The sequence below is a fragment of the Struthio camelus genome, chromosome 15 (genome assembly GCF_040807025.1).
Source record: "Struthio camelus isolate bStrCam1 chromosome 15, bStrCam1.hap1, whole genome shotgun sequence".
NCBI lineage: Eukaryota > Metazoa > Chordata > Aves > Struthioniformes > Struthionidae > Struthio > Struthio camelus.
Window position 1 is genome coordinate 12620303 of NC_090956.1, and position 24980 is coordinate 12645282.

Sequence of the window (24980 nt, forward strand, 5' to 3'; positions counted from 1 at the left end):
CCCCAGTAGCTTTTCATGTAGGAATATAGTAGGATCTCAGAAGCATAACAGGATGTAAACACAGTTGAAATAAAGTTGTGTGCGTATAGTATGTGCTAATGTCTGCCGGACAGACTGCATACTACATTTCAGAGGTCACAGTGAAATCATTGTACCCTAGACTAAAGAGCAGCATTGCGCAAATGCATTATTGTCTTTGTAGCAGACAATTGGATTTGGTATTACTCCAAGAAATGACTTGAGAGGAATTTCATGCAGACTGTGCTACTTGTTTCTTAACTTTCTTTTCACTCTTTGCTGATAGGCAGTATGTCAAGAGGAGCAACCTTTTATAAACTTTGCATCTTCCCCTCCTTTAAGCAAGCAGTTCATTCCCAGTTGTCATATACCTGTGAACAGACTCTTTTGGCTTATATCTGTCATAGCCTGTAGTGTGCTAAATATACCTGTGTATTTTCAATATATAATGTCCAAGTCCTACTCATTGATTCTGTGGGGGGAAAAAAAGGAGGTAATGAGGATTCAAAACAATCTGACCATTGGGATGCAGTTAATTTGATGTTTAGGAAGGAAATTTGTTGTAGGCATACCTATGTGCTTGATAGGGCCAGCTGCATTCTGAAGGCATAATTTTTGCTCTTCATTTATGAGAATGGAAAGAGGAATTACTGTCATATTGTGACTTAGCCCATAACCTCAGATACAAATCACTGGTGTTCACTACTCAAACTGAAGTGATATTTGAAACCATAAATTGTCTCCTAAATGTTTATTATCACTCTATTGTTAGATGTCACCATCCCTTCTGTATAGATTTTGGAGCCTTCCTAGGCGTTGAAAAGGAATTCCAAGAGCTTAATTCAAATGCCCTTCAGTAGCGCTTGTCAAACTACAGTTTGTGTGCTGCTTGAGCTTGTGTAGGGTGTCTCATCCAGTGTTTCATGATGCATTGCAAAAAATACCTTTTTGCAGTTCTAGTGTTCTTCCCATTAAAGATCTTTGGTGTATTAGAAATTGCTAGCCGTATCATTTAAAATGTTACTGAGTTTTATAAATGGTGTAACAGAAACCTAGCTGATTTGGCTGCTGCTGATCACACTATGAGTCTGTAAGTCTTAAATTCTGGAGTCTCAAATTCTTAACATCTGATTTAGTATGGCTATTAGTTTTATACTGCACTGTGTATAGTGACCTAGATTCCTTGCAGTTGTAAATCAGTAAAATTATGTTAAAACAGCTGTTTGAATTGGCCAAAGTTTGCATGCATTGTGGTTTTTCTTAAACTGGCTTTTTCAGCAGATTTTCTAAAATAAAAGCCATCTATTACCTAAGTGTCATTCAGATTTCACAGTCTGTACTGAAAAAAATTTCAATTCTAGTGTCTCAAGTGGCAGGGAAGTGTATATATATTTCTTCCTCCTGCGGTGTTTCTAAGGAAATATACTTTTGAAGATAAAATCTTCAAAAATAAAAGAAGCATTTGTCTTCAGCAGTAAAGAAAGATAGCAACCGCCTACAATCTGTGAGAACACTTACATAAGGCTGATACGCCTGAAGTTCTTCTTTGCCAATACTAGAACACTATTTCAGTGTAGTTGTCAGATAAATTTGAACCGAACCCTTACTTGTGGTATTGGTGTATTTTCTATCTGGGTAACCTGAAGGTTTCTGAAGGTTAATTAGGGAAACAATTTCATTCTTACAGTTTTCACTTTGCTATTCTTGTCCATTTTGCCTCTTTCTGTGTAAAAATCTGCAAGCCTGAAAACCTTACAGGACTATTGGAAGAGTTGACTTCATTTAGTTGCTACAAATATGATGGTTTTATATTTTTTCAACACTTTGTAAATAGGAATGTTTTTCTTACCAAATATAGTGACATTTTGTACAATTTATTAAATTTTCAGCTATCTTAATTTGAAGGAAAGGGGAGGAAAGATGACATGACAACTGACAGATTAACTTTGTATGAACCCATGCTTTGTTTGGGTTATGCAGAGAACAACATTGAGACTTTCACTTAATAGGGTAGAGATTTAATTTTTTTCCTCATACATATATATTTTTTTTTATTATTATTCAGCAGGAGAGAGTTAGTTATTAATATACTTTTGTGTCTTAAGTGCTTAAAGTCAGCAGTTACATAGATGACGATTACCATCTGTAAATGCAGATGGCAAATATGAAATAATTTGTCAAGATTGAGGAGACTTCAAATATAACAAAAAGGGGAGGCAAATGTGCTGTCCTTATATAAATTATAGTATCATGGCACATGCAACTCTGAGTCAGATAAGAATTTATGACTTTTGCATGTGCTGATTGGATAAGGTGTTCATTGTACAGGGACTGATTTTAATCATGGTAAACTAATGTTTTCAACTACTTTTTTTGTGATTGAAATGATCATATCCAAACAATCAGATATACCAGAAGTATCAGAATAAAATATAGCTTAAGAAAGCTGAAGATAGATGGAAGATGTTCTGTGTATCTTAAGTCTGATCTCATAGTGAAACAATTGCTGTAACCTTTAACTGATGATAAAACAATTGTATGCATCTTCTCTGGCAGTTAAAATGAGTATGCTGAAAAATGGTAATAGTTTATCATCTTATACATACAACAATGTACGTAAGAAATTGGTTACAACAGAGATATCTTTCTGTTTCTTTTTTTCTCTTGGAAAGCTATGTCAAAATGAGTTTTATTTAAATTTTGGGTTTACTCTGTCAATCAATATGGAAACCTTATGCTTAAGACAAACATAATTTCATGTATGCTAAGTTTAGAAGTGGTCTTTTTAGAAAGTTGAACAGCTGTGTTATTTAGATTCTAATAGACAAGAACAAATAGTCAAATGAATTGCTTATTATTGCAATTTTCAGTCTTCTTTATGCTATAGACTGGATGTTCTCTGTTCATTGATTCAGGAACGAGCAGGCATTAATCAGTGTATCTAAGCCAAATCTTGATCAAGTGGGTCACAGACTTTTTTTCCCTTATACCTTTGTGTAAAATAGACTCTCTAGCCTATATTTTACAAAGAATCAAAAGGTAGGTTAGACTTGTGAGATGATTGTGCAATTGAAGATCATATTTAAAACCTCTGGTGAATGTACAAACGTCTTTCACTTGACATCTAGTACAATTTTCATACTAGTAAGATGGCAGAAATGCAGAAAAGTTATAGAGTTTATTTTGCTGCCTAACCAAGGGGATAAGGGATAGATGAAGCGCTCTTCAGTGTTGCCTCTTACGATTTTTGTGTGTGGGTTTAAGCACCCACCCCGTCCTTCTATGTGATTCTAGTAAGGCTAAAAATCTCACCTTCTCCAGTATGAGCTTAGGAACCAGCTTCTGCCAACTGCTGAGGATAAGATATAACTAGGGGTAAATGTTTGATTTTAAGACTTTCCCTTCTGTAGGGAACTTTGTTATATATGTGAGGGTACCTATCAGAAGCTATAACAGCATTAAAAAAATCTATTCTGTAGTAATTTGCAATCTTATTTTTATAGATGCATCAAAACTACTTCTAAGCTAGAGGGTTACAGTACCAATAGCAATGTGATGATACTATTGAAGCTTTTAACTGGCTAGTCCACACTGAGTGCAGTATTGCTATGCCTACAGTGATATCAGTACTTGAAATATTTAGGAATTACACTTGACATCTTTTGACTGCAGCACAGATGTTTTCAGAATGGTTGTCTGCACACGTTCTGCTTCTGATATGCAGTGTCTGTTAGGGCCATATCTTAGATGTTCACCTGACCTATGCTCTCTCCATTCCAAATAATCCATTAGTTATTTACCACCTGTGGCAGCAGGATGAAATCCTTACAATATCTGTTAGTTTCACTGCAACTGATTCAACAAGTTACTGCAATTACTGTGAATACTCCCTAAAATTTTTACCAGCTAGCTTTGTGCCCAGTATATAATAGAGGGAGGTAGGCTCTGAACCTGGATACACTGAACTGTCCTCTAGACAGTTGCTCTTTTCTTTGATGAAACAACTTGACTCTTGAGTTAGACATGTATGTTCAATATCTACTGCATAACTCTATATAGTATTTTGCTTATTAGCTTTTAAAAAAAAAAAATTCCCCTCAGGAACTTTCACTATTTTGTATTGACATGTACCTGATAGTAGTTTTGGAAATTTTAATCTTTTATTCCATGTACAAATTAAAATGGAAGTGGTCTTTTTAGCCGTTACGTAAGCTTGAAAGGTAAAGGAGATTGCCGTCCTAACAGTGGACTGTTACAGTGCAAGAGGTTAAAGTTTTTCCTAGTAATAGGGCCGCTCTTAGACACAAACTAAAAGTTTTAGCCAGAGTTAATTTCTTGAGTTCTGTATTGACGTTCTCATCCTTTATTTCCCAAGCTTCTGTGAATTCTGAAGAAAGCCTGAAATCACATAACAAAATCTTAGTTTCTCAGGTCCCTAATTTTGGTACTGAATCTGTCATAAGTTTATGGTCACTCTTTCTGACTCCATACTGCAAATCTTCAGGTCTTCCTCAGGTAGACTGTTTGTGGGGTCAGTTTGTCACTGAATTACTGAAGTGATTTGAATAAAAACAAAACGAAAAAAAGTCAGAAATGTTGGGTGGAGGTGTTTGTCTTCATTGAGGGGGCACTTGAATACTTGCAATTGCAGTTGTTTTTTAGTCACAAGACTTGGATCAGTGTAGACAACTTGAGGAGTAACTTCCTGGCATCAGCTGTGGTATTTCAGTATATTTGCCATTGGATACTACTACAGCCTGTTCTCGTATTTTGCTCTGTAGAGTCCTAGACCTGTGAAATTTTGTACTGTTAAAGGATGGAAAACTGTGGCCTGTTGCAGTGATACATCCATATCGTATAATATATTGTATATAATTTTTGCTTGCGTTGCTCTCAGTTGAATCTAGATACTTAAGCAATGTTTACTCATACTCTTGAAACTGCAGTTAACAACCAGACATGCAAACTGATTTAGCAGTGTGTTTTAGAAGTGGTAAGAATTAAATTGGCTTAATTTAAAATACTCTCTTTAGTTATCCATCATGGGGAAGAGAGTTAATCAAAAGCTAACATGCAGCGTAATAGATGTTAAAACTTTCATACAAGAAGGTGTTTCTATTAATCTCTTGTGGATTTAATTGCGTGAGTACAGCTAATGTGGTTTAATTTCTTTGAAAAGTGACTCCAAGGCATAACTCATAGCCAATAAATTGTGGATAAAATGCTGTGAAAATTAGCACATAAGCAGCTAAATTTTCACTTGAATTCTGTTCTGAAGAGACTTACTTGGTTAATAATGTACTTAATTTGTATGGGTGTGTGGGAGTTTAATGTCAGGAAATCGTATGAAAGCTGAGTAAATTATGCTTCTAAAAGCTAAGAACAAAGAAGAAAATTCTTGCATGACACTAAGTTAATGTTTCTTCATTTAATGTGAAAGTATCAATTGGTAACTATGGAAAATAAGAAGTATGCCCTTACCATCATAACTGTTCTGCTGAAGTTATTTCTTAACAGTCATTACTTTGGCTTAAATGTTATATTGTTCACTATGCATTTGTTACATTAACGCATATTTGCAGTTATAAGGCTGAAGAGCATTAACAACAACAACAACAAAGGTAAAAATAGATATATTACTATTCTGTCATAGAAATCTTACTAATACAGCTTGGAAGGATTAATAGGCAGTTCTTTAAAAGAGATTGAAGCAAGTTTGGGGTTTTTTGGTTGTTGTTGGGGTTTTTCTGTTTTGGGGGGGGGCAGGCTTGGTAATCATTCATTTTCTGTAATAGAGCAGGATTCTGAATAGTCAGTATTATCCTTAGTTGAGAAATAGTTACTTTTACCACTGGAGAATAAATTATCTCACAAATCAGTATGTCTTGACTTTTCTCCTAATAGCCAAAATGTCTAATTAAAACCACTTTAATTTGTTCCTAGTGATAGCTCTTTGAAGAATGATTGAGCATAAATTATAAGAAGTACATGCCAACATCAGAGTACTGATATCAAGTATTGATCCACATAGTATCGTGGAAGATTTTAAGTATGTGCGTTCATTGTTTCAGTAGTGCCTGTTTTTTCACTTCAAACATTACAGTTTTTCAGGAAAAAGTGAACATTTCAATGTGTTAACTTACAATGCCAAAAATAGGCAAGGGAATTCTCGTTTCTGAGAATGTTTGACTTGTATGAAATTGATATTCTAAAATGACATCTGCTAGGTTCTTGGAGGGGGGGTTAGGTGTTTATACATCCCGTTGTGCTCTTATTTTTTAACCTTATGAAATAGAAGTCACTTATGGTTTTGGGGGGAAGGATTATGAACTGAGTATTAAAAAATATTGGCTATATTCCAGAGTTTTAAAAATTAGAACTGTTTTGATTGGGAGTCTGGGCTTATACCAGGTAATGTAAAAAAAAGCCCCAAAACTTTAAAATTTTTAAAAATGAAATTAGGATTTTGGTGTTTTTTCGACAGGGTTTTCATTGTACTATACATTCCAGCCATGTTTTCTTATGAAGCTTAGATTATTTTTTTTTTAAACCTATTTCTGTTGCAGTAAGTTGGAACGATCCATTGGAAAACCTATTCTATTCAATGTGCTATTTCTCTTTGAAAAGAGATGCTTTTTTGCCTAACCTCTGAAGGGGGAGAATTCTTTGATGTTGAAAGATGAATCATGGTAGTCATGGGTGAATTTAGCCAGCTTTGCGCATTATGCGCACAGAGAAGGTGACTAACAAATTCAGCTTCAGAGATGCTGGTAATAGAAAGTTTTGCAAATGGTGTATTGACAGAATCTAATAATTCTTATGTTGTTACCTCTCTCCTCCAGATACCGATTCAGTTGTTTAACAAGTGTGAAACATTTTAATTTATTCGGGAAATATGCTGCTAATTTAGTGAGAAAAGATCAAGTTATTTGAAAAGGAATTGCTAAATAGTTCTAGTTGACATGTTTCACTCTAGTCCTGACTGCATTTTTCCTGGTGAACACTGCTAGAAGAATGATTATAGTTTTAAGCAGTAGTGTATAAGTGTTTCTCTTAAGGCCTTTCTTTGTTAGCTGATAAGGGATTTGAAATAATTAAGAGCAGCCTGTGGAGGTACCTTTCAGTAACAGGAATTTGTGAATGCTTTCAGAAACTGGAAAGACTTGTAGGATGTGGATTATTTAAAACTTCTTGATCACCTCACATCTTGTGTTAAGATTCATTTGAAAATTTTTAGTCTTCCCTTGTTTCACTCCATCTATGAATTTTGTTTTTTCTCACAAGCCTACGCTTGTGTTGGTGTATTGGTTCTTACTTTCCATCCATATCTTATATTCTTGACATTTTTCAGGTTTCACAGTACCATGCTAACTAGCACTTCAAGGGCATGTTCAGTTGAGTGGGGAGGAGAGAGAGATTGTTCTTGTTGGTCTTAATTATTTTAAATCCGTGTAATTTTTAAATGATTGTTGTGGACCCAACACCATGAAGTTTCAAATGGAATACTACCTCTGAACCTCACTGAGTAATTAATTCAGTGAAGTTGGTCAGAATCTTTAGTAGCTTACTTTTTTTGTTGTTGGGTTTTTGCTACTTTAAGGTTCCAAAGGAATTGCATTTTAAAAAACTGAAGACTTCCAATAGTCTTAAAGAGGTGTAGTTGCATTCCTGCTAGTTCCTGCTAGAACTGTAAAGCTGTTGAAATCACTGTTTCATAGTACTACAAGACACAGTTTTGGACCTGATACATGAAAAGGGAGAGGAAGTCAAACACCCCATACTTCCTATTAGCTGATGACAGGAGATTATGAAGATACTATAGGAACTGAAAGGCAATAGGACAGAAAAAAGCTGTAAGGGGCAAACAGGGAACTAAGGCTCCAGGTTTGTAGTCGCTTCAAGCAAGTGTAGCTGTTAAAAGAAGCAGTTGTGACTATCCTGTCCTATCCTTTGTACCATCCTCTCCCTCAAATCTGCAAAAGTGTTCGTGAGGCCACGTGCTGACTCAGATTAGGGGTCTACACTGGGGTAGGAACAATTTGGCAAAAAGCAAGGATAGTTTTAGTCCAGATCAGGCTTCTGATTTGGTTTAACTTGGCCAGAGAAAGTCATGCTGGTGTGAGAGGTACTGCACTGATGAGAACAAGTGGCTGGATAGTGTCACAGAAGGACTGAGTGCCAAACCAGTTCAAAGGCATATTCAACAGTTTATTGAACCGTAAGAGATAACCGTAAGAGATGTCAGTATAGGCGTTTGTTCCTACTAGTAATGAATGGATTTGATAACAAAGTCATTAACTGGTAAATATATTTTTCAAACTATTTACATATATCAACTATTTACATATATTCATATGTGTCCGATGAGGCGACCTCCAGGTTCGGAAGCCCATGGCGGTTATTTATAGCCGTGATCGAATTGGGGGTGTGGTCATACTTATTACATGGTGGCTCTGGCAGGTTCAGGAAGATTCTGGCATGTTCTCGAATGTTCCTTGACGGATATTTGCCACTTGCTCTGCTCACATGGGATTTGGCAGCCGGCTGTTTCCTCCAATGACCGTCCAGTCGCTAGGCAGGAAACCGTCAGCCAACAGGTATACCCAGGCGGGGTCAGCCGTAGGTCAGGCCAAGAGACATCAGGTACACCCATAGAACTCTATGGGTGTCCCCACAGATGGGTGGTCTTCCTCAGGTGGCGGTATCATTTGATCTGTGGTGGTAGTAAAACTATGATGGGAGGGTCTAACAGCATATTCAGGAGTTTTATGGATAGCAAAGTTTAACAGAGATGACAGACTTGAGGGCAGGAACAGAATTTGCTTGCTGGAACGTGGATTATTTAAGCAGAGTCATGACAGTCTCTCTCCGTGCCTATATTTCACCAGTCAATAGGTTCAGCGTGAGTCCTTGTTCTTGTCAGTTCACTGCCACAACTGAAGACTAAACAGAGAGGTCAAGAATTGTATGGGGCATGGTCAGTAAGTCAGTTGCTCAATAAGGAAAATGTACTCTCCTTGATGCCCTCTCTTTTCAAATATTAGGTTTATAAAAAGTGAGCATGAGAGTTTGTTCAGTGGTAAGTGGGTTTTATTCACTGAGGCTACATATTAAAATCATTAGTTTATTGGCTTATTTTTCAAAGCTTCATTTTTGTGATAAAAAGCAAATATATTGCGAATAATGAGAATTATTGTATTGAGTAGTTGTATAAAATATACATCCTTGGGACAGTGGCTAAAGTATTTCCAAAAGTCTAGGGAGGGACCATTAAGCTATTGAAATTTTAGTGACGTTGATAGAGTTGTGTGTAGCTATAAAAAGCCTGACCCAGTAACTCATACTTCTCTCTCTCCCCACTGGAAATTTAGTACCACATTAATGACAGAAAGGAAATTAATAATGAATTAAGACTTTTACACTAATCTGTAGAGTATTGTACAATGAGTGACTAGTATGCAATAAAATGAATCGGTAAATTTTTATGCTAATAAGCCTTATTTGTTAGAGCAATTAAAGATTACCTAATTCTTATATAGTACGTTGGGGGTATGAACTTCTGTATTAATACCAAGTTGAGTTTTGATCCTAAGGAAAGTTTTGCAGTTTGTCAACAAATTAAAAGCAATCTCTATATTATGATATATAAATTAATTATTTCAGCATACTCTAATGTAAGCTACTGAAAAAAGAGAATTAGTTTCACTGATAAACTGTGTACTTGCTGGAAAGCAGGACACAAGAACTTCCAGGAACATCCATACTGAGAGTTAGCACTGTAACCTTTCCATCAAAACAGAAACATAGTTCTGCTTCTCAGAACCAGGTGACCATTCAAATTACTTGTAACAACATTGTTTAGCTGTAATTTTGTAAACCTGTAATATTTTTGGAAAATCAGTGGATAATGTATATGTCATTTCAAAGTTGAATTTTATGGGCAAGGGGACTGAACAAAAAAAACAGCAGTAACATGTTTACATGATATTTCTTTTTTTCTTTATTAGCTTTATCAACTGTAGTGTGATTAAGAGACCGCTTGCTCTCCCTGTCTCTGGACAACTTAACGAAATGGATCACTTAGGGACAGCAGATGCTGAGGATGATTCTGGATCGCTAACACGTCTTGCTCCTAGTCCTCATAGCGAAGCAGTTGCACATGAGTTTCAGGAACTCTCATTGCAGCCCAGTCAGTATTTACCCCCTCTCAATGAACGGAAGAACGGTGAGTGCAGAAGTGATTGTTCTCCTTTTCTCTGCATTGCTTAAATGTTTTCTGTGGGAATAATGATGCTTGCTGTATTCAAATACATTACTGACTCTCTTCATTTGTTCTTTCCCCGTGTTAATAAAGTAGAGTCAAAGTGCTACCATGTTATGAAATCTGCCCTGATCAGCTTCACCTTTGATGGCAGGTTGCAAACCTGACTTAGAAACCCCAACTGAAACATTTTGTTGAAGCATATAGAATGGAGATGTCTATATTTTTCAAGTAGTTTTTAAACTACAGCCAGCATATAGTAGAATTAGTAATCAGATATTTTTGAAAGGAGTTAGTCTTGTGAGACAAATTATCAAGAACGGGATTCTTTTTTTGCAAAGATAATTCAGAATTGCAGTTTCACATTGCATCCTAGATAGTTTATTTCACCACATAGTTTAAGGATGAACAATGAAAGAAAAATGAGATATATGTTTAGGGACTCTTTCCAGTATCTTTCCTCATTGTTGATGTTGGCGTGGCAACAAAAAAAGTGTTTTCATTGCTACAGTAAGCATCAGGAAGAAATAGGTCTGAATCCATATGTAGGCTCATTTTTAACCCCTTCCCCCCTTTTTAAAATCAGTTTGGCTGTAGTAAACTATTAATGAATGTGCATGTAATGTTATAATCATTATTTAAAAAGACAAAAGCTATATGAATATCTATTTTAAAGCAGGACAAGTTGGGGTGTATAAGTAGGCTGTGAGTATATAAAACAACTGGAGGCAGGTCTGACTTATAGTACTATTCCAGAAAGACATGGAATGTTAACTGTAATCAAAGTGCTTCTGTTTACACAGTGAGGGACTAATTGTATGGCGCTTTGCATGCGTGCCTTCAGTATTATACAGTAGTCAAAGAAAGTTTAAAAATAATAATAAAGGGAAAGTAGGATAGCAGAGAGGCTTAAGTTTAGCTTATATAAACCTGAAATGACTACTGCTTTGAATATATTAGCTTGTGTTTTACAATTGCTTTCTTATTTTTTCTCTGTGTGAAGATTTTGAATGCTAAATTAATTGACATAATTTATTTAAAAAAAAAAAAAAATTAAGGGACCTGAGGATAACTTCTAAACGTTTTGGCTCTATATCCTTCAGAATGATTTTCTGTGAAGCAGAAAAAAAAATCTGTAACTTGGGAGACATTAGTTTTCATGGCTGGCTATTTGATATCAAATTGACAATGGGTACATCTATATCAGAATCTATTTTAAGATTTATTCACAGCCTTTTACCTTTTATTAAGGAAGCAACAGGAATATGTATTTCAGTAAAAGTATTTAATGCATCTTTTTCTTAGCACTGATGGTCCATAAAGAGGCAAAAAATGCCAACACTTAACCCACAAACCTTATCAAAAAGAGAATGTTGTGAGCTTTTTGCATTCTGTGTGTAATTGTACCTCTCCTTTCCCCCCCCTTTCCCCGCCCCTCCCCCCCCCTTTCCCCCCCCCCTTTTCCCTTTTTGCTTGTAAAAACTAAAATGGATGACTTGGGTGTCCAAGTCAGTCAGATTTTTCATTTCTGAAGGCTACTACCATAAGAATTCACTAAATTAAACAGCAAAAATCCCTTCCAAGATTTCTCACCTGACCAACCTTGCTAGGACTTCATCATACATGTATTTATCATGTTCACTTAATTTCATTGTTTTGTTACTTTTTCTGCTTTTAGCAAGTCAGGTAAATTGTCAAACACGCAGTAAAACTAGATATGCAGCTCAGATACCAAACTTCTTATCCAAGTTTGTTGTTTAGTTTTTCACTTTTAGTTCTGTATCAGGCAGTTTTTCCTCTTCATGGGTGTTCTTCCCATAACTTGAAAGTACTATTGTACTTTCATGAATTAGTGAAGTCATTTATAGGCAGATTTTAAATTGGCTCAAATAGAAGCCGTTACTTGTTTATTACAAAGAAATGGCAGCACTTTGCTTACAGCCTTTAGCTTATTGAAAGAACACAGGAGATTTTTATAAATAAAGGGGAGGGGAGGAAGGAAAAATGAATAATTAGAGAAGCTGCCTTTCTGTGCTCTGTGCCAATTAATTTAAGATCTGTTACCCTGTTACTCTTTTCTTTGTTGTTTATCGTAATTCCTCCTATGACTTTGGATCTTTTTGAACATTGTCTGTACAAAGGAGCAGGCCTTCCTCAAAAATGTAAATGCCCTGTCCAAAGAGGTTTAACTGTATGAAGTTCACGTTATGGCTATGGCTTCATTTCATCTGTGTCTAAGTCCTGTGGCTGGGCTCGGCCAATAGGCTGGGGACTGTTTGGGCGTTGTTTTCAAGGCAAGGTTCAACTGTATTGATATCAGTAGAAAAGGAAAAGGCTCAAGAAAGAGTACTATGAAGCAGATTAAGAAATCGTATCCTTTTTTTTTTTTTTTATGTGAACAAGTACAGTATGATGGACATGCTAAAGAATTTTTTTTCAGTTTTATAGATCTTTCTGTATTGCTCACCTGTATTTCCAAAGGTTGTCATTTTGGTTAATAGGAAAATTCGCAATAATTTTTTTGGAAATGATGAATATCAAAGAAAGATGATTTGTAAAAGTGGATTTGATGCATTTGTGTTAAAAATAGTTTAAATATTTCATCATTATTTTACCTTTTCACCAAAAATGGAGTTCATCAACAGTATTTTAAAGTGTCAGTATTTTACAAAACCTATAAGTATTTCAGTACACAAAAGTGCAATGACATTCAGCACAAAAAAATTACGAAATGTTTAAGGGTTTTTTGTTGAAGTTTTTTATGCAGGAAGCGTTATGCTTACTGTGAACTTCCATGGTGATCCTTTAAACCTTTTATTTACTTGAATGATCTCTTGTGGCAGTAGTCCAGTAGGTGGCTGAATTATTCTAGTGTTGTTCTGCGTAGTGTTGTTAAGCTGGCTTCTACCAGTTAGTGTGGAAACTGTTTCCTGCTTTTTTTCAATCACACTGAAAGTGTGGGAGGCTTATGATTTTGTTTTGTTTTACGTGTAGGTAACCACAGCAAGGCAATGGAAACGTACAGTGAAATTGCAGGCACATGCCAGATGAGCCACCAGTAGTTTGAGATGTTACTGCTTCATCCTTTCTTTTGCAGTTTACTTCTCTTCCCCTGCCCAGTCTGCCCCCAGAGATCCCAAAGATAGAGTAGAGCCAGCAAAACAGTTCACATGAGCATATCTCAACATCTCTTGGTGGAAAATCTCATGGTTTAGATTAAACTCTGCTGGAACTGTTGCCCCTTGAGCGGACAAAGGAACGTTTATGTGCTCTGCCAACTCTGTTGATGGGGTGGTAATTTCCAATAGGGAATTAATAACAAACGCTTGGAGGGCAATAGCATCTTAAGCCTCTCCAGCCATTTACTGAATGCAGGTGCCTACTCCCTGAATAAAGACAAAAGGAAAATTTCTTTTGGGAGTGGGTCAGAGAAGGGCAGCGAAATACTCCCAGCCTCTCAAATGTCATTTTTAGACAGATGTCTCCCATCATAAGGAGTCTCTGAAGTATAAATTTTAACCAATTCATATTTCCTATTTTGATTATGGGGCAAGTAGTAGTGGGAGTTTTCAATTTGAATTTGCTAGATGAAGGTTATATATAGGGCTGAAATACTTTAACTGAATCATCTCTAAAGCAAGCAGTCATTTTTTCTTATTTGAGATTAGAAAAAAACTGTTTATAGAAGGTAACATCTGTGTGTGTATTTGTGTGTGGTAACAAAGAATCCTGTTTCAGAGATGTTGTACATTGGTCTTCTGGACTGTTAGAATTTTAAGGCTTCCCTTTTTCTTTTGACCAGCTGTTTTGAAGTTAGCAGCTGTGGGCAATACTGAATTACTAATGAAATTAATTTGAATATCTCATTAGCCAGCTACCTGTTTCTGGGTAATTTGGCGATACATATGAGACATTGTGTCAGCCTGTGCCCAGCTTACCAAAGCATAATATCTTGTTCTGTGGAGACCAATTCTTGTTCAGCTTGCCAGAGAGCCACAAAAGTTAACTTTTCATGGGTTCGAGGGGAGCTCTAAATACTTCTGCTTATCACCTCCTAAGATACTTAGAAAGCAGAGAATAGCAAAGACAAGCCTGTGATTCTGGTTGGTCTTATGGCAACACTAGTACAGTGTATATTCCATGTCTATCGTGTGAGCAGTTGGAGTGGTCGCATAAACAGCGGCTGAGCATTAGAGTCCCATAGCCTGCAGAGGCTCTTGGTTTGCATCTCTGCCTGAAAGGTGCTTGATTGTGCTCTTTGAATCAGAGCCACCTCATCTGTATTTGCTTCCTTAGTCAAACTGCTATATCCCTAGGAAGGGTAGTGAGGTGGTTGCTGGAGGAGAAAAGTGGCACAATGTGGCTCTTCCTTGCAGGCAGGAGGGAGAAACTGGTGACCAGGTGTTGTTTACCTGGACTGCAGTGGAGGAAAAATGACAAAAGTAGTAGGCAGCATGGCATAGCTGAGGTACTAGTCAGAACAATCTGCTACCCACACACTGTACCAGCTGCACAAGCGTCTGGCTGAGAGGCAGCAGGGGAGGGAAGGGTGGAGGCCGTCTGGTGCTGACAGCAGGAGAGTGGATGGGAATGATCCTGCTTGCAGCCTTCCAACCTGTTGTTTCAGAGCCAGCAGGCGGGAGGGATCGCATATGCAGTTACCATTTAAAAAAAGGAAGCACTGCATGAGCTGAGCTTGCCTACTGAATTAGTGCTTTCCCGATATTGATGAGCATGCTGCCTTAGCTAGAAGAGACAGGAGTGAAGGCCCTGCTGTCACGATCCATGTAATCATAGAGGTACCTCCAAAGTGAAAAGGTCCTGCCTTCTAGGCTTTATAGCAACCCCTCTTGCCTTGCCAGTAGCTTCCTTGCCTATCCCACTGTGCCAGAATCCCTTTCTTGCGACAGTGGTTACTAGTTTCTGAATAAATAAATGTGTAAGTTCTCCCCAAGTTACTGTTGTGCAGTCATTATCAGCAGATGAGAGCTTGGTTATGTTCTTGTAAAATGGGTGCATAATTTGTTGGATCCTGTAGAGGCCATTAACTGTCATTTACCACTCTGTAGGCCTGCTTCAGCTCTTTGTCTTGGTTGGAAATCACTTTAGATCCTGAATGTGTCCATGCTGTATCCTTTGCACTGTATGAAGAAACAGTATTGCCCCGTGTGGCTAATTAGTATCCTCTGCAGCTCAGAGTCTGAGAAGATTTGGGACTGCGTTCTGGTTCTGTGTGGGGTTGTATGCTCGGTACTGGAGGAGGGTAGAAGTGTGGTGTACCTAACGTGGCTGTCTGCTAGATCTTGCACTTTGATGACTAACAGCTAATATTCTATGACAGACTTGAACTGATTGAGAAAAGAGCTCGGGCTCCTGGATGTTTTGTCAGGGGAAAAAAGCCTCAGGACAGTGCTCATCTTGAAGTAAAAGGCAAGACGGGTATGATCCCTATTAGAAGAAGTTTTCCCAGAGGTAGTAAGTCTATTCCAGCAACGCACTCAAGAGAACAGAATCAGTGTCTTGGGCTGCTAAGATCAGTGATAATTCAAGAATCAGGACCTTGAGGCTTTCAAGGTCAGATGAGTATGACAAATTTCTAGGTAGTCACTGGGGGCTATGGGGAATTGAGTGAATTATGGTGAAGACAAAAACACTTTTTCAGATTGTGTCTATTGAGTCCCTCTGAAGGACCAGTCAAGGCAGCTGCCAGACAGACAGTTCTCAAAATAACTGACTGAAATCTGTACCGCACTTAACCTAATGATACTACTAAGATAAACTTAATGCATCAGGGGAATTTTTCTGGCATCTGAAAGAGTTGCAGGTATATTAGTTTATCTGTTATCTCCTATCTTCTACTTCCTCATAATGTAGCACTGGTAACACATGCATTCTTGGCATAGCTTTATGACTTCTGAACAAATTTTCAATCCCATGTGCAGTTAATAGATTTGCAGCTGCAATTTCGATGCTGGAGCATGAGGTGAAATTTGGTATGGTTGTCTTGTATCACCTTGTATCCCATAGGTTCTTCTCCCCTCCTTCCCTCCCGCTTCTCCCCCATCTCTGTTTAGCTATATATTTTTCCTCTCCTCATGGTAAATATTAGGTTACTGTGCTTAGATGTTATTTTCTTGGGAGAGTTTGGAGAGAGAAAATGGAGAGAAGAGGGATAGTGGGAAGGCTAGAGAATGAAAAACTTTATTCTGATTTAAATCAGTAGATTGACGCAGATGATAGCTGGAAACATCAACCTAAATTCAGCAGTTTCACAGTCACTAAACTGAAAGCAATGAGACTCGGAAAACGGCACATATATGGGCTGTATTGTGATAAACAGCAACAAGAAACCCCCAAACCCTGTTTAGATCTAGAAGTACAATTTATAAATAAAAAGACATTCTTCATCTAAGTCTTTTAAGTTTTTAATAGTCCCTGGAGCATCCAGTATATGTATTCTATTAAATAAGCCTTTGTAAAAACACAGAGCATGTTGTAATTAATACACATATTTGTTTCTATTTTTGAATTTTTAAGAAATGGTGTCAGAAAAAACAAATGTATATATTCTTTTGGCTCCCCTGTAAATATTTGAATGTCGTCTTATCTGTTACGAGAGGAGAGAGCAAATTGAGTAGGTACTCATTTCCCAGTAAGTCTGTCTTTGTCATTGGTACTGCCAGTTCCCACAATCCTAGCATTCTCAGGGCATCAGTCAGTGTCTGCAAGGAACAATTTTCAAATATTAAAGCATGTGAAAAGACATACAGGCCAAAACTCAGAGCTCTCTGGGGACTGTGACCTCTTAAATGGAATATATTCTGACATTTTCACAGGCTACATGAAAGAATTCCAACAGGGTCATTCCATTTGGTAAACTTCTAAACAAACATTCTGTCATTTTGGTTTGAATTATAGATTTTTTTTTTTAATTATCTGCTTATTGTGAAGAGATTAAGATGGGAGACATGACCTGTGACTGACTCAATTTAAGGCATCTGGTATATAAGAAAAAAATCTTATGTTAGCGGGTTTGGCATTTAAGTGATTACAGAAGATATGGAAAGTATGTTTTCCTTCAAAGAGATCTGTTGATCAAACTGTCTTATTCTGACTTCTTTTCCTGAAGTCTTTGCGGACAACTAAACGCATGGCTGGAAACGAACGTTGAGTTAATTTTTAATTCCTCTTAGTTGTATTAATTTTATTTTTGTAATTTTTGGAACTAAATCATAACTGCATATGTGCTACCATTTAAATGTTAGCTTGTGATATGGACACTACAATAAAAAAGTAGCACAGTACACACAAAACTAGTAATTGATGTGTAATATTTATTGCATGAGCCTTTTGGATATCACGGGTTGCATGGTGGACTTTTCCTTTAAAAATGTTTATGTGTAAGATGCGAAAGAGGGAAACATTAGGGAATCTCTCATTTAAACTGCAAACTGTGTCGCTGCCTACATATGTCATCCCTTAAAAGAAAGTTATATGCATTTTACTGGGAGATATTCACATATATGTAGCAAAGAGAACTAGATCATGCGCACTTACAAAGTTAATATCACCATAAGCTTTTGGGTGATTTTTTGTTTGTTTGTTTTAGGGAAGAGAACTGTAGTAAATGCTGACCATAATTTGAATCATTTGTTTGTTAACTACAGTGATGAGGAAGATGGGCAAAAGTCTGCAGCTCTCCTGAAGGAGTACTTTAGTCATAGTTTAGTACACAATGATATTTCAAAAATTTCTCTTAATTTTTCATTTGACTTACTGAAAAAACAAAAAATATTTGATGTTGTACAATTGAAAGAATATGAAGATGGGACTGAAATGTTTTTGGTTTTGTATTTATTTTAAATACAAGCATAAGAATTTATGGGCCGAGATTTACTCTCAGTTGTTTGACAGATGTCTTATGTGTTTGGAGCAAAGAACTTATGTACTGTTACATGTGCAACTACATATTAAGAAAACATATATAAATACAGTACAAAAAAGAAGGGAAGATAACAACTAATTCACTTAAAAGATTAGATAATAGCAAGTGGGAATTTTGAAAAAAATCTTTATTAACAGTTTAAGCTAATACACTTACATTTTATTCTATTACCTCTCTGAATAGTAAATGGCATCATTTAAATGAATGCTTTACTTTGTGTATACAGAGCACTGTTTTCCTATACCTGTGAAGGAGTTACTACTCAGCGACGAAGAATTGAATAAATAACAGTATCAGTAACAGTATGAAGGACAAAGGTTTGGGTAAAGCCAAGATGAAATAAATGTTTGAGTAATTAAGTTTTCTTTTCCTCCAAATCTGGTGGTAGTGAAATAAATTAAATACCTAGGGCTATTCTAATATATATTTTTTTCTTGACAGGTTAAATTCATCTTCAGGTTTTTTTTTAATGTGATTGGAGAGAAATGAGCTCCATGTGGTGTGAAGAATTGGAATATGCTGTTAAAGCGTTTGTTGATTAGTTATTTCATGTTTAATGAGGTTGTAAAGTTGTTCAGTTGTTAGGGATTTCATTCCCCGCATCACTGATACTTGAAAAGCGACAGGTATATTCTAACTTGCAGACAAGCACGCATTGGTGTGAGTACAATATTGCTGCATTGTTTCCTGTACGTTGTGATTTTGGAATATCTCTGCTAGTCACTTCCTCTTTCTAAATAATGTTTTTTCTGTAGGTTGAAAGTTGGCAGAACATTGGAAAGCCTGTATTGCAGGAAGGAAAGAGAAGAGAAGAGAAAACATTGATTTCCTTAGATTAAAAGCAAACCAGTGTTTATGAAAATCTTTTACAATATATTATTATTAAAAGAGATGTTACTGAATTTTGATTTATGTAACAGACAGATATGTTCCATTCAGAAACCTTTTTTCCTCCATTTCATCCATTTGTATTCAATATGCACAATATAAATAAATGGAAATTAAAATTAGGGGTACTTCTACCCTCTGAAGATGAGTTCCCCACCTGATTTATTTTATAGCAAAACAAAAAGGTTGTCATGTATCTTTTACTTCAACTGACACTGTAATTATTAAAAAATTCTATTTTGAAACACTGATGCTATATTTGTACTCTGATTTAAACCTCTAATTTTTTTAGCTGGAAGAGATTATTATTTCATGGTGTTGGACGGAAAATGGTGTTTCAGCCACACTTTTGTTTCTAGCTCGTTACAGGTTTCTGTGTGATTCTCAGTGTGATCCAGCTACAAAAATAGCTCTTTGGAAACAGGTACATGTTCAATTCAGAGAGTTTGTACACTCAATATTTACTCTGGAAATGAGTAGTTCTCTTTCCTTTATTACGAAATGTTCTGTATTTAAATACGCGGTCATCAGAGGAAAACGGAGATGAAAATTTAACTACTTGGAAAAAGCATTTTGGCTATTGAAATGTCAGTATAGAAGAAAATGTGTTTTGGTACTCACTTAGCTTGAAGCTGTTTTACTGCTATTTCTGAAATCTTGGGATGTAACTTCAGACTATGGTTTAAGCAGTTAACAGTTTACTTTCCCTAAAGAGTGGAGGTCCTCAAATAGGTCCTTCTTTTCCACCTGTTACTCTTTCTGTGCATCTCTTGTATTGGCCTCTGCGCATGTCTAGTTGCATGATTAGCCAGTGCAACTGCTTAATGGCATAAAAATAGCCTGGCAAAAAAATGAATACCTTTTGGGGTTTTTTTTGTTTTTTTTTGTTTTTTTTGTTTTTTTTTTGGCAGGCCAGCAGTTTGAATTAGGTCACTGTGAGATTAGACCAGAGCCAGGACAAAGGAGGAAGCAGAATTGTGTGGTGAGGGCTGGGGGTAGGAGGAGGGAGGAACATGCGTGGCGAGGAATGAAGAGAAGCAATGGAGAGAAGTTGAGAATACATACTTTTGGTGGTGGCAAAGGTGTACATGTGGCCATAATATGAAATTGTACTTTTACGTTATTCTGAAGAGCTGGGTTAGTGCTTGCAAATACAAGTGCTCCTCTCATAAAGTTTATACTAGTGGCACAGGTAGAACACGGAATATATTCCAAGTAGTAGTTACTTTAGGAGATGCCACTAATGAAGAAATGTAAAAATTTAATGTAAAACAGCAACTGTCTATTTGTCATCATTTAAAAATCAAAAAGGGAAAAGAATATTATAGAGCACTAGCAATTTCTGGTACAACCCTCTCTTAGACATTCGGTAGGTGGTTGTTGGGACATGAACTGCTGATCCTGTATGAGCCTTTAGCTTTTATGTACCCAAGAAGTTGGGTATTGCCCTAGGTAGTAGTAATTCAGTTTGAAAGGGACCTCTGGAAGTCATCCAACTCCCTACTCTGAGCTGGGCTAGCTTCAAAGTTAGTTGAGCTTAGATTGAGCTAGCCTGATACTTCAGAGTACGTCTTGAAAACTGACCTTTGTCTTGAAACCCTTTGTTAGAGCTGGAACCCTGCAGTCTAAATTTAGGGTTTTTGGAATGGATACCTCCGATTTTCATAGTGCTCTAATCACATGGTTGCTGTCACCGTTTAACTCTGCAGCATTACATTCAGATGTACTCTAATGAACACAAATCAACTTTATGTACGCATACAACAAAGTATTCTTAATTATACACAAACTTTGGACAAAATAGTAATCTCTTGCGAAGGGGAATTTCCCCGTTTTTTTTTTTCCTCTGGCATGTTTTTCGTCATACGAGATTCCCTGAGATATGCTGGTTTCTTTATCTGCAGATCCTGACATTAGATCTAATTATCTTGCTTTCCTTCCAATCATTTTTCTTCCTTCTGTCTTCTCTATTTCTGTTGTTAACAGATTTTCTTTTTCCTGTCACTAAAGTATGCTCCCTCTCTTCTGTACAAGCTTTCACAGCTTATGTTGTGCTGTGTAAAGGCATCCACACAGGACTTATCTTTGGAGGTAATCTGGTTGTTTCTACGCTATACTGTGCTATGAAGACCTAGCCTGTGAATCTTACTCAGATCTTTGTTAGCCTCAGAGTCTTCTCTCCCTCTGCATTCAGCAGTTATGGCCACTTGCAAACAGATCGGAAAAAAACTGATCTAGCTTTCTAGCTTTCGTGTGGATTGTTGCCCTAAGACCCATCTGTAGAAGTGTAAAAATAATTTATGCCTTGTACCTGCTCTGGCATTGGGTTATAGCCATAGGAGTAGATCTTGTTTCCTGATAGTCCATGAATCAGTAATCTACTGACATGCCATCCAAAATTCTCACGGAGGCTACATAACCTTTGAGTTATTTATATTAAACTTATATGTTTATATCACCTGGAGACCCAGTCCAGTCTTTCTCTGCCGTTGAGCTATTTGAGCCTTTTTAATAGAATTAATGGAAAATCTGTATAATAATCAGTTTTTAAATTTTCTTTGGCATATAATAGAACTGGGTGATATGGCACTTCTAAACAAAAATAAAATGTTTCTTTTGACAGCCATGTTATTCAGTGAGTACCTAACTAAACCTAAAAAAAATTTCATTTGACAGTTATGCTATTCAACGAGTACCTAACTAAACCTAATTATGCCCCTTTTTGAAATTTTACTTTGTCATTAAAATAAGGAATCAGAAGCATAATTTATTAGAGAACTCTCTTTTTTTTAAATTCAGATTTGCAGAATTGCATCAAATTATCAAAGCCTGATAATCAGTAAAGGGAAGTGCTTGTATTACCAATGACATTTTTAATAATGACTTTCGAAGCTTTTTGGTGACTGGATTGTGTCTGTATGACTTCTACCTTTTTTTACGATTTACAGTACTCTAGATACTTTCTTAAAATGTCAGTCATTTCAGACCACTAGTGTGGATGCAGTGGAAATCTGTAAAGTAAATAAGTTCCTAACTTTAACAGAGGTGTTTGAAAAAATTTAAGCTTTCACTTTACGTTTTTGCTGGAGTAAAGTCTTAATTTTGTCACACAGCATGTATGCATTTACCTCTGTGGTAATTTACATCTCTGGTTGTGGCAAATTTAACTACTCAAATCTGCTATATTTAAAACACAAGAAAAAAGAACAGTTTTTCAGCAATTAAATCTTAATGTTTGTATTTTATGCTAAAAGTTCTATGAATAATTACTATATGAAAGCTTTCAAGCAGTAAATTGCAGTAACAGTTGCACTGCATGCAGAACAAAAGCTCCTGAATGCTACAACCTATTCTGTAATATAAACAGGTGAAACTAGAAGGTGTACAAGTATACTCATTACAAGGAGATAGTGGGTGAAATCCTGAGTTCAGGAACTCCAATACATTTTGCTAGGATTTCAACAGATGAGTGTCAGTATTGCATTCAATTACTACAATATGCAGTACTACTTTTTTTTCCCCTCCCTCCTCTGCTGTTTGAGCATTTTTTCTGTAAAAGATGACTGTCCAGAAATGTTATGGTATTAATACCTCTTGTCTAATACATTCTACCACTTACTGTGTTGAGGTGAGGAGTACATACCTCTTATATAAAATGCTTTTTGCAATTTTAATTCTGAAGTTGCTGCTCAGCTGGGAGAATTTAGTAAAGAAAATGATGTTATGTTCATTTATATCTAATTCTATAAATCAGTTCGTGTTGTTTGTTTTCAAGAAAGCTCTAGGACTCACTTATGTCATATTATATAGTATTATTGAAAATAACAAAATATACTTGCGCTAAAACAGAGGAGCAGGAAGACTCCACTTCTGCTTTTAAGGTCCATATTTTGTCATTGAGTAGCATTTTTAAATAGATTGCACTGGAGTAAAATGCAATTCAACGTGAATAAAAATGGCAGGAAATGGCTGTAAAGGAGGCTCTTGGGGTATCAGCACAGCTGTTTTCCAGTTAGATTCCAGTGACTCCATGTCAGAGTTTACTTGCAGTAGGGCCTTTCCTTTATCAACTTAACACCAGAGAAAGATTTTTCAAGTACCGGGCTTGCGTGATAGCACTGTGGAACCCCAAATATCCTGCTCCTTAAGAAATCATTTGATGTTGCATTAGATAGCAATCAAGAATCCCGTAATATTTTTTGAAATTCAGTTTGTACTTGTCTGTTACTGAACGGTACTGAAAACATGTATATTTCAGTATATGAGGTATATTTTGTCAAGGCAAAAGTTCAGACATTTATTTGCTTTCCAGGAGTAAACCTTAGGTCAGCTTGGCTGGGCTCCGTATATTTATAGCTGCAAAATAGCAGCAGTTTTAATCGAAATTTTAAAAAAATACTTTCATATTTATACACCCTTTAATGAAAGTGCTGTCAACAGTCTGAAAAATATATCTAGGAATTTAATTCCTAAATTTAGAGTTCAAAGAAACTTATTGTCTACTTAACATTTTAAACGTTTTACACTTTAAAAAAAAATGTGAAATTAAGATACTTTTAATTTTTCTCAATTTGTAACTTAATTAATGGAGCTTTTGTTAAAACAAAAATAGGAAGTGAAGCTGACTGCCAGTCTAGTTCAGTAATGCATGTTATATGAAATATGAAAAATGATAATTAAAAGAAATTGTAGTACTTCTGTTACTTTTAAGAAAAAGGAAAAAATAGGAATAAGGATGTTAGTTGTAGAGCACTTTTCCTCGAAACTTGTATTATCTGTTTTTTCTTATTTGCTTTTGCCTCATAATCATCGTGGCCGTGCCAGCCATTTATCAGTTTTTTGCGTGAAATGTTTCCTATGGAGAATGCATACTAAGAATATAAAGAGAAAAAAGTGGAAAAAATCTGAACTATATTTTCTTACAATATTAATAGATTTATAGGACTGTCCAACTACAATGGGATTATATATTTCATCCCCATCTCTTCTGCTGCTATCTGGGTTAATAGTTTGAGTTCTATAGCTAGAACTGCCCATTTGCCCCGTTTTTAATTCTCTCTTTTGACTCCTGTTGACAGTACTATCAAAATGTGTGTAGCTGAGGCCTAGAATTTTTCAAAGAAATTTTTTGTTACTTTGAACACCCAGTAAACAGCTGCATTCAGAGGAGCCAAGCGTATTAGGTGTTGAGCTCTATGGAAGGTCTGACCTGAAGGAGCGTAGGGAGAGCTGTCTGTTTATTGAGCTTTGAGGAAAACATAGCCCTTATTTTTGTTCCAAAGCGAAAGTTGTTTTCTGTGCTTCTGTTTATGGAAACTCTGGCCTGAATTGCAGGTGCTATATATTTAACAAGAACTGCCCTTCACACTCGGAATTCTTTAATTCTAATAAACTGCGTGTTTGCCTTAGAGATCAAGTGAAAAAAATTTAAAATCCTTAATCTAATTTGTCGGCCATCCCAGGACACACTCACTCCCTTCCCTGAGATAGCGTTTTCTTGGTGCTCCTATGCTTGGATGCGTACTTCCATCACAGGAACGGATATGTAGCTCTTCAATGAGTGAAGAAGCAGAAGTGCTGTTTGTTTGTGTAGTTTGAAATTCTAGAAATGCACATTTGTTTGCAAGCCTTTTGCTTAAATCCTTTCACTTTCATAGGTTCTGTTACAAGCCTCCGCCGAATTGTGATAAACCTGCTTTCGTTCAGAGGCTGTTCAGACGAGGTGCTCTGTCCTGATGCCCGTGTCCTCCCTTGGCAGGTTTTACTGTAAGGGTAGGTTAGCAGTAAGGACCCCAACCTGAGAACGCGCCCAGCCTCCAGGCACCAGTTCCACAGCTGTTGGTTTTTTTTTTTGAGTTTTAAATGAGG

General features: G+C 36.4%; 1 protein-coding gene across 6 annotated transcripts in view; it reads left to right on the forward strand.

Annotated features, from left to right (window-relative positions):
- The window catches only part of MRTFB (myocardin related transcription factor B), a 110729-nt gene that overhangs the window by 28480 nt on the left and 57269 nt on the right, over positions 1-24980 (forward strand). For all 6 annotated transcript variants that reach the window (XM_009683467.2, XM_068908814.1, XM_068908816.1 and 3 more), the window contains one exon: positions 10026-10243. In XM_009683467.2, the coding sequence (XP_009681762.1) occupies positions 10090-10243 (154 nt within the window). In that variant the 5' untranslated portion in view covers positions 10026-10089. The remainder of the gene's footprint in view (positions 1-10025; positions 10244-24980) is intronic.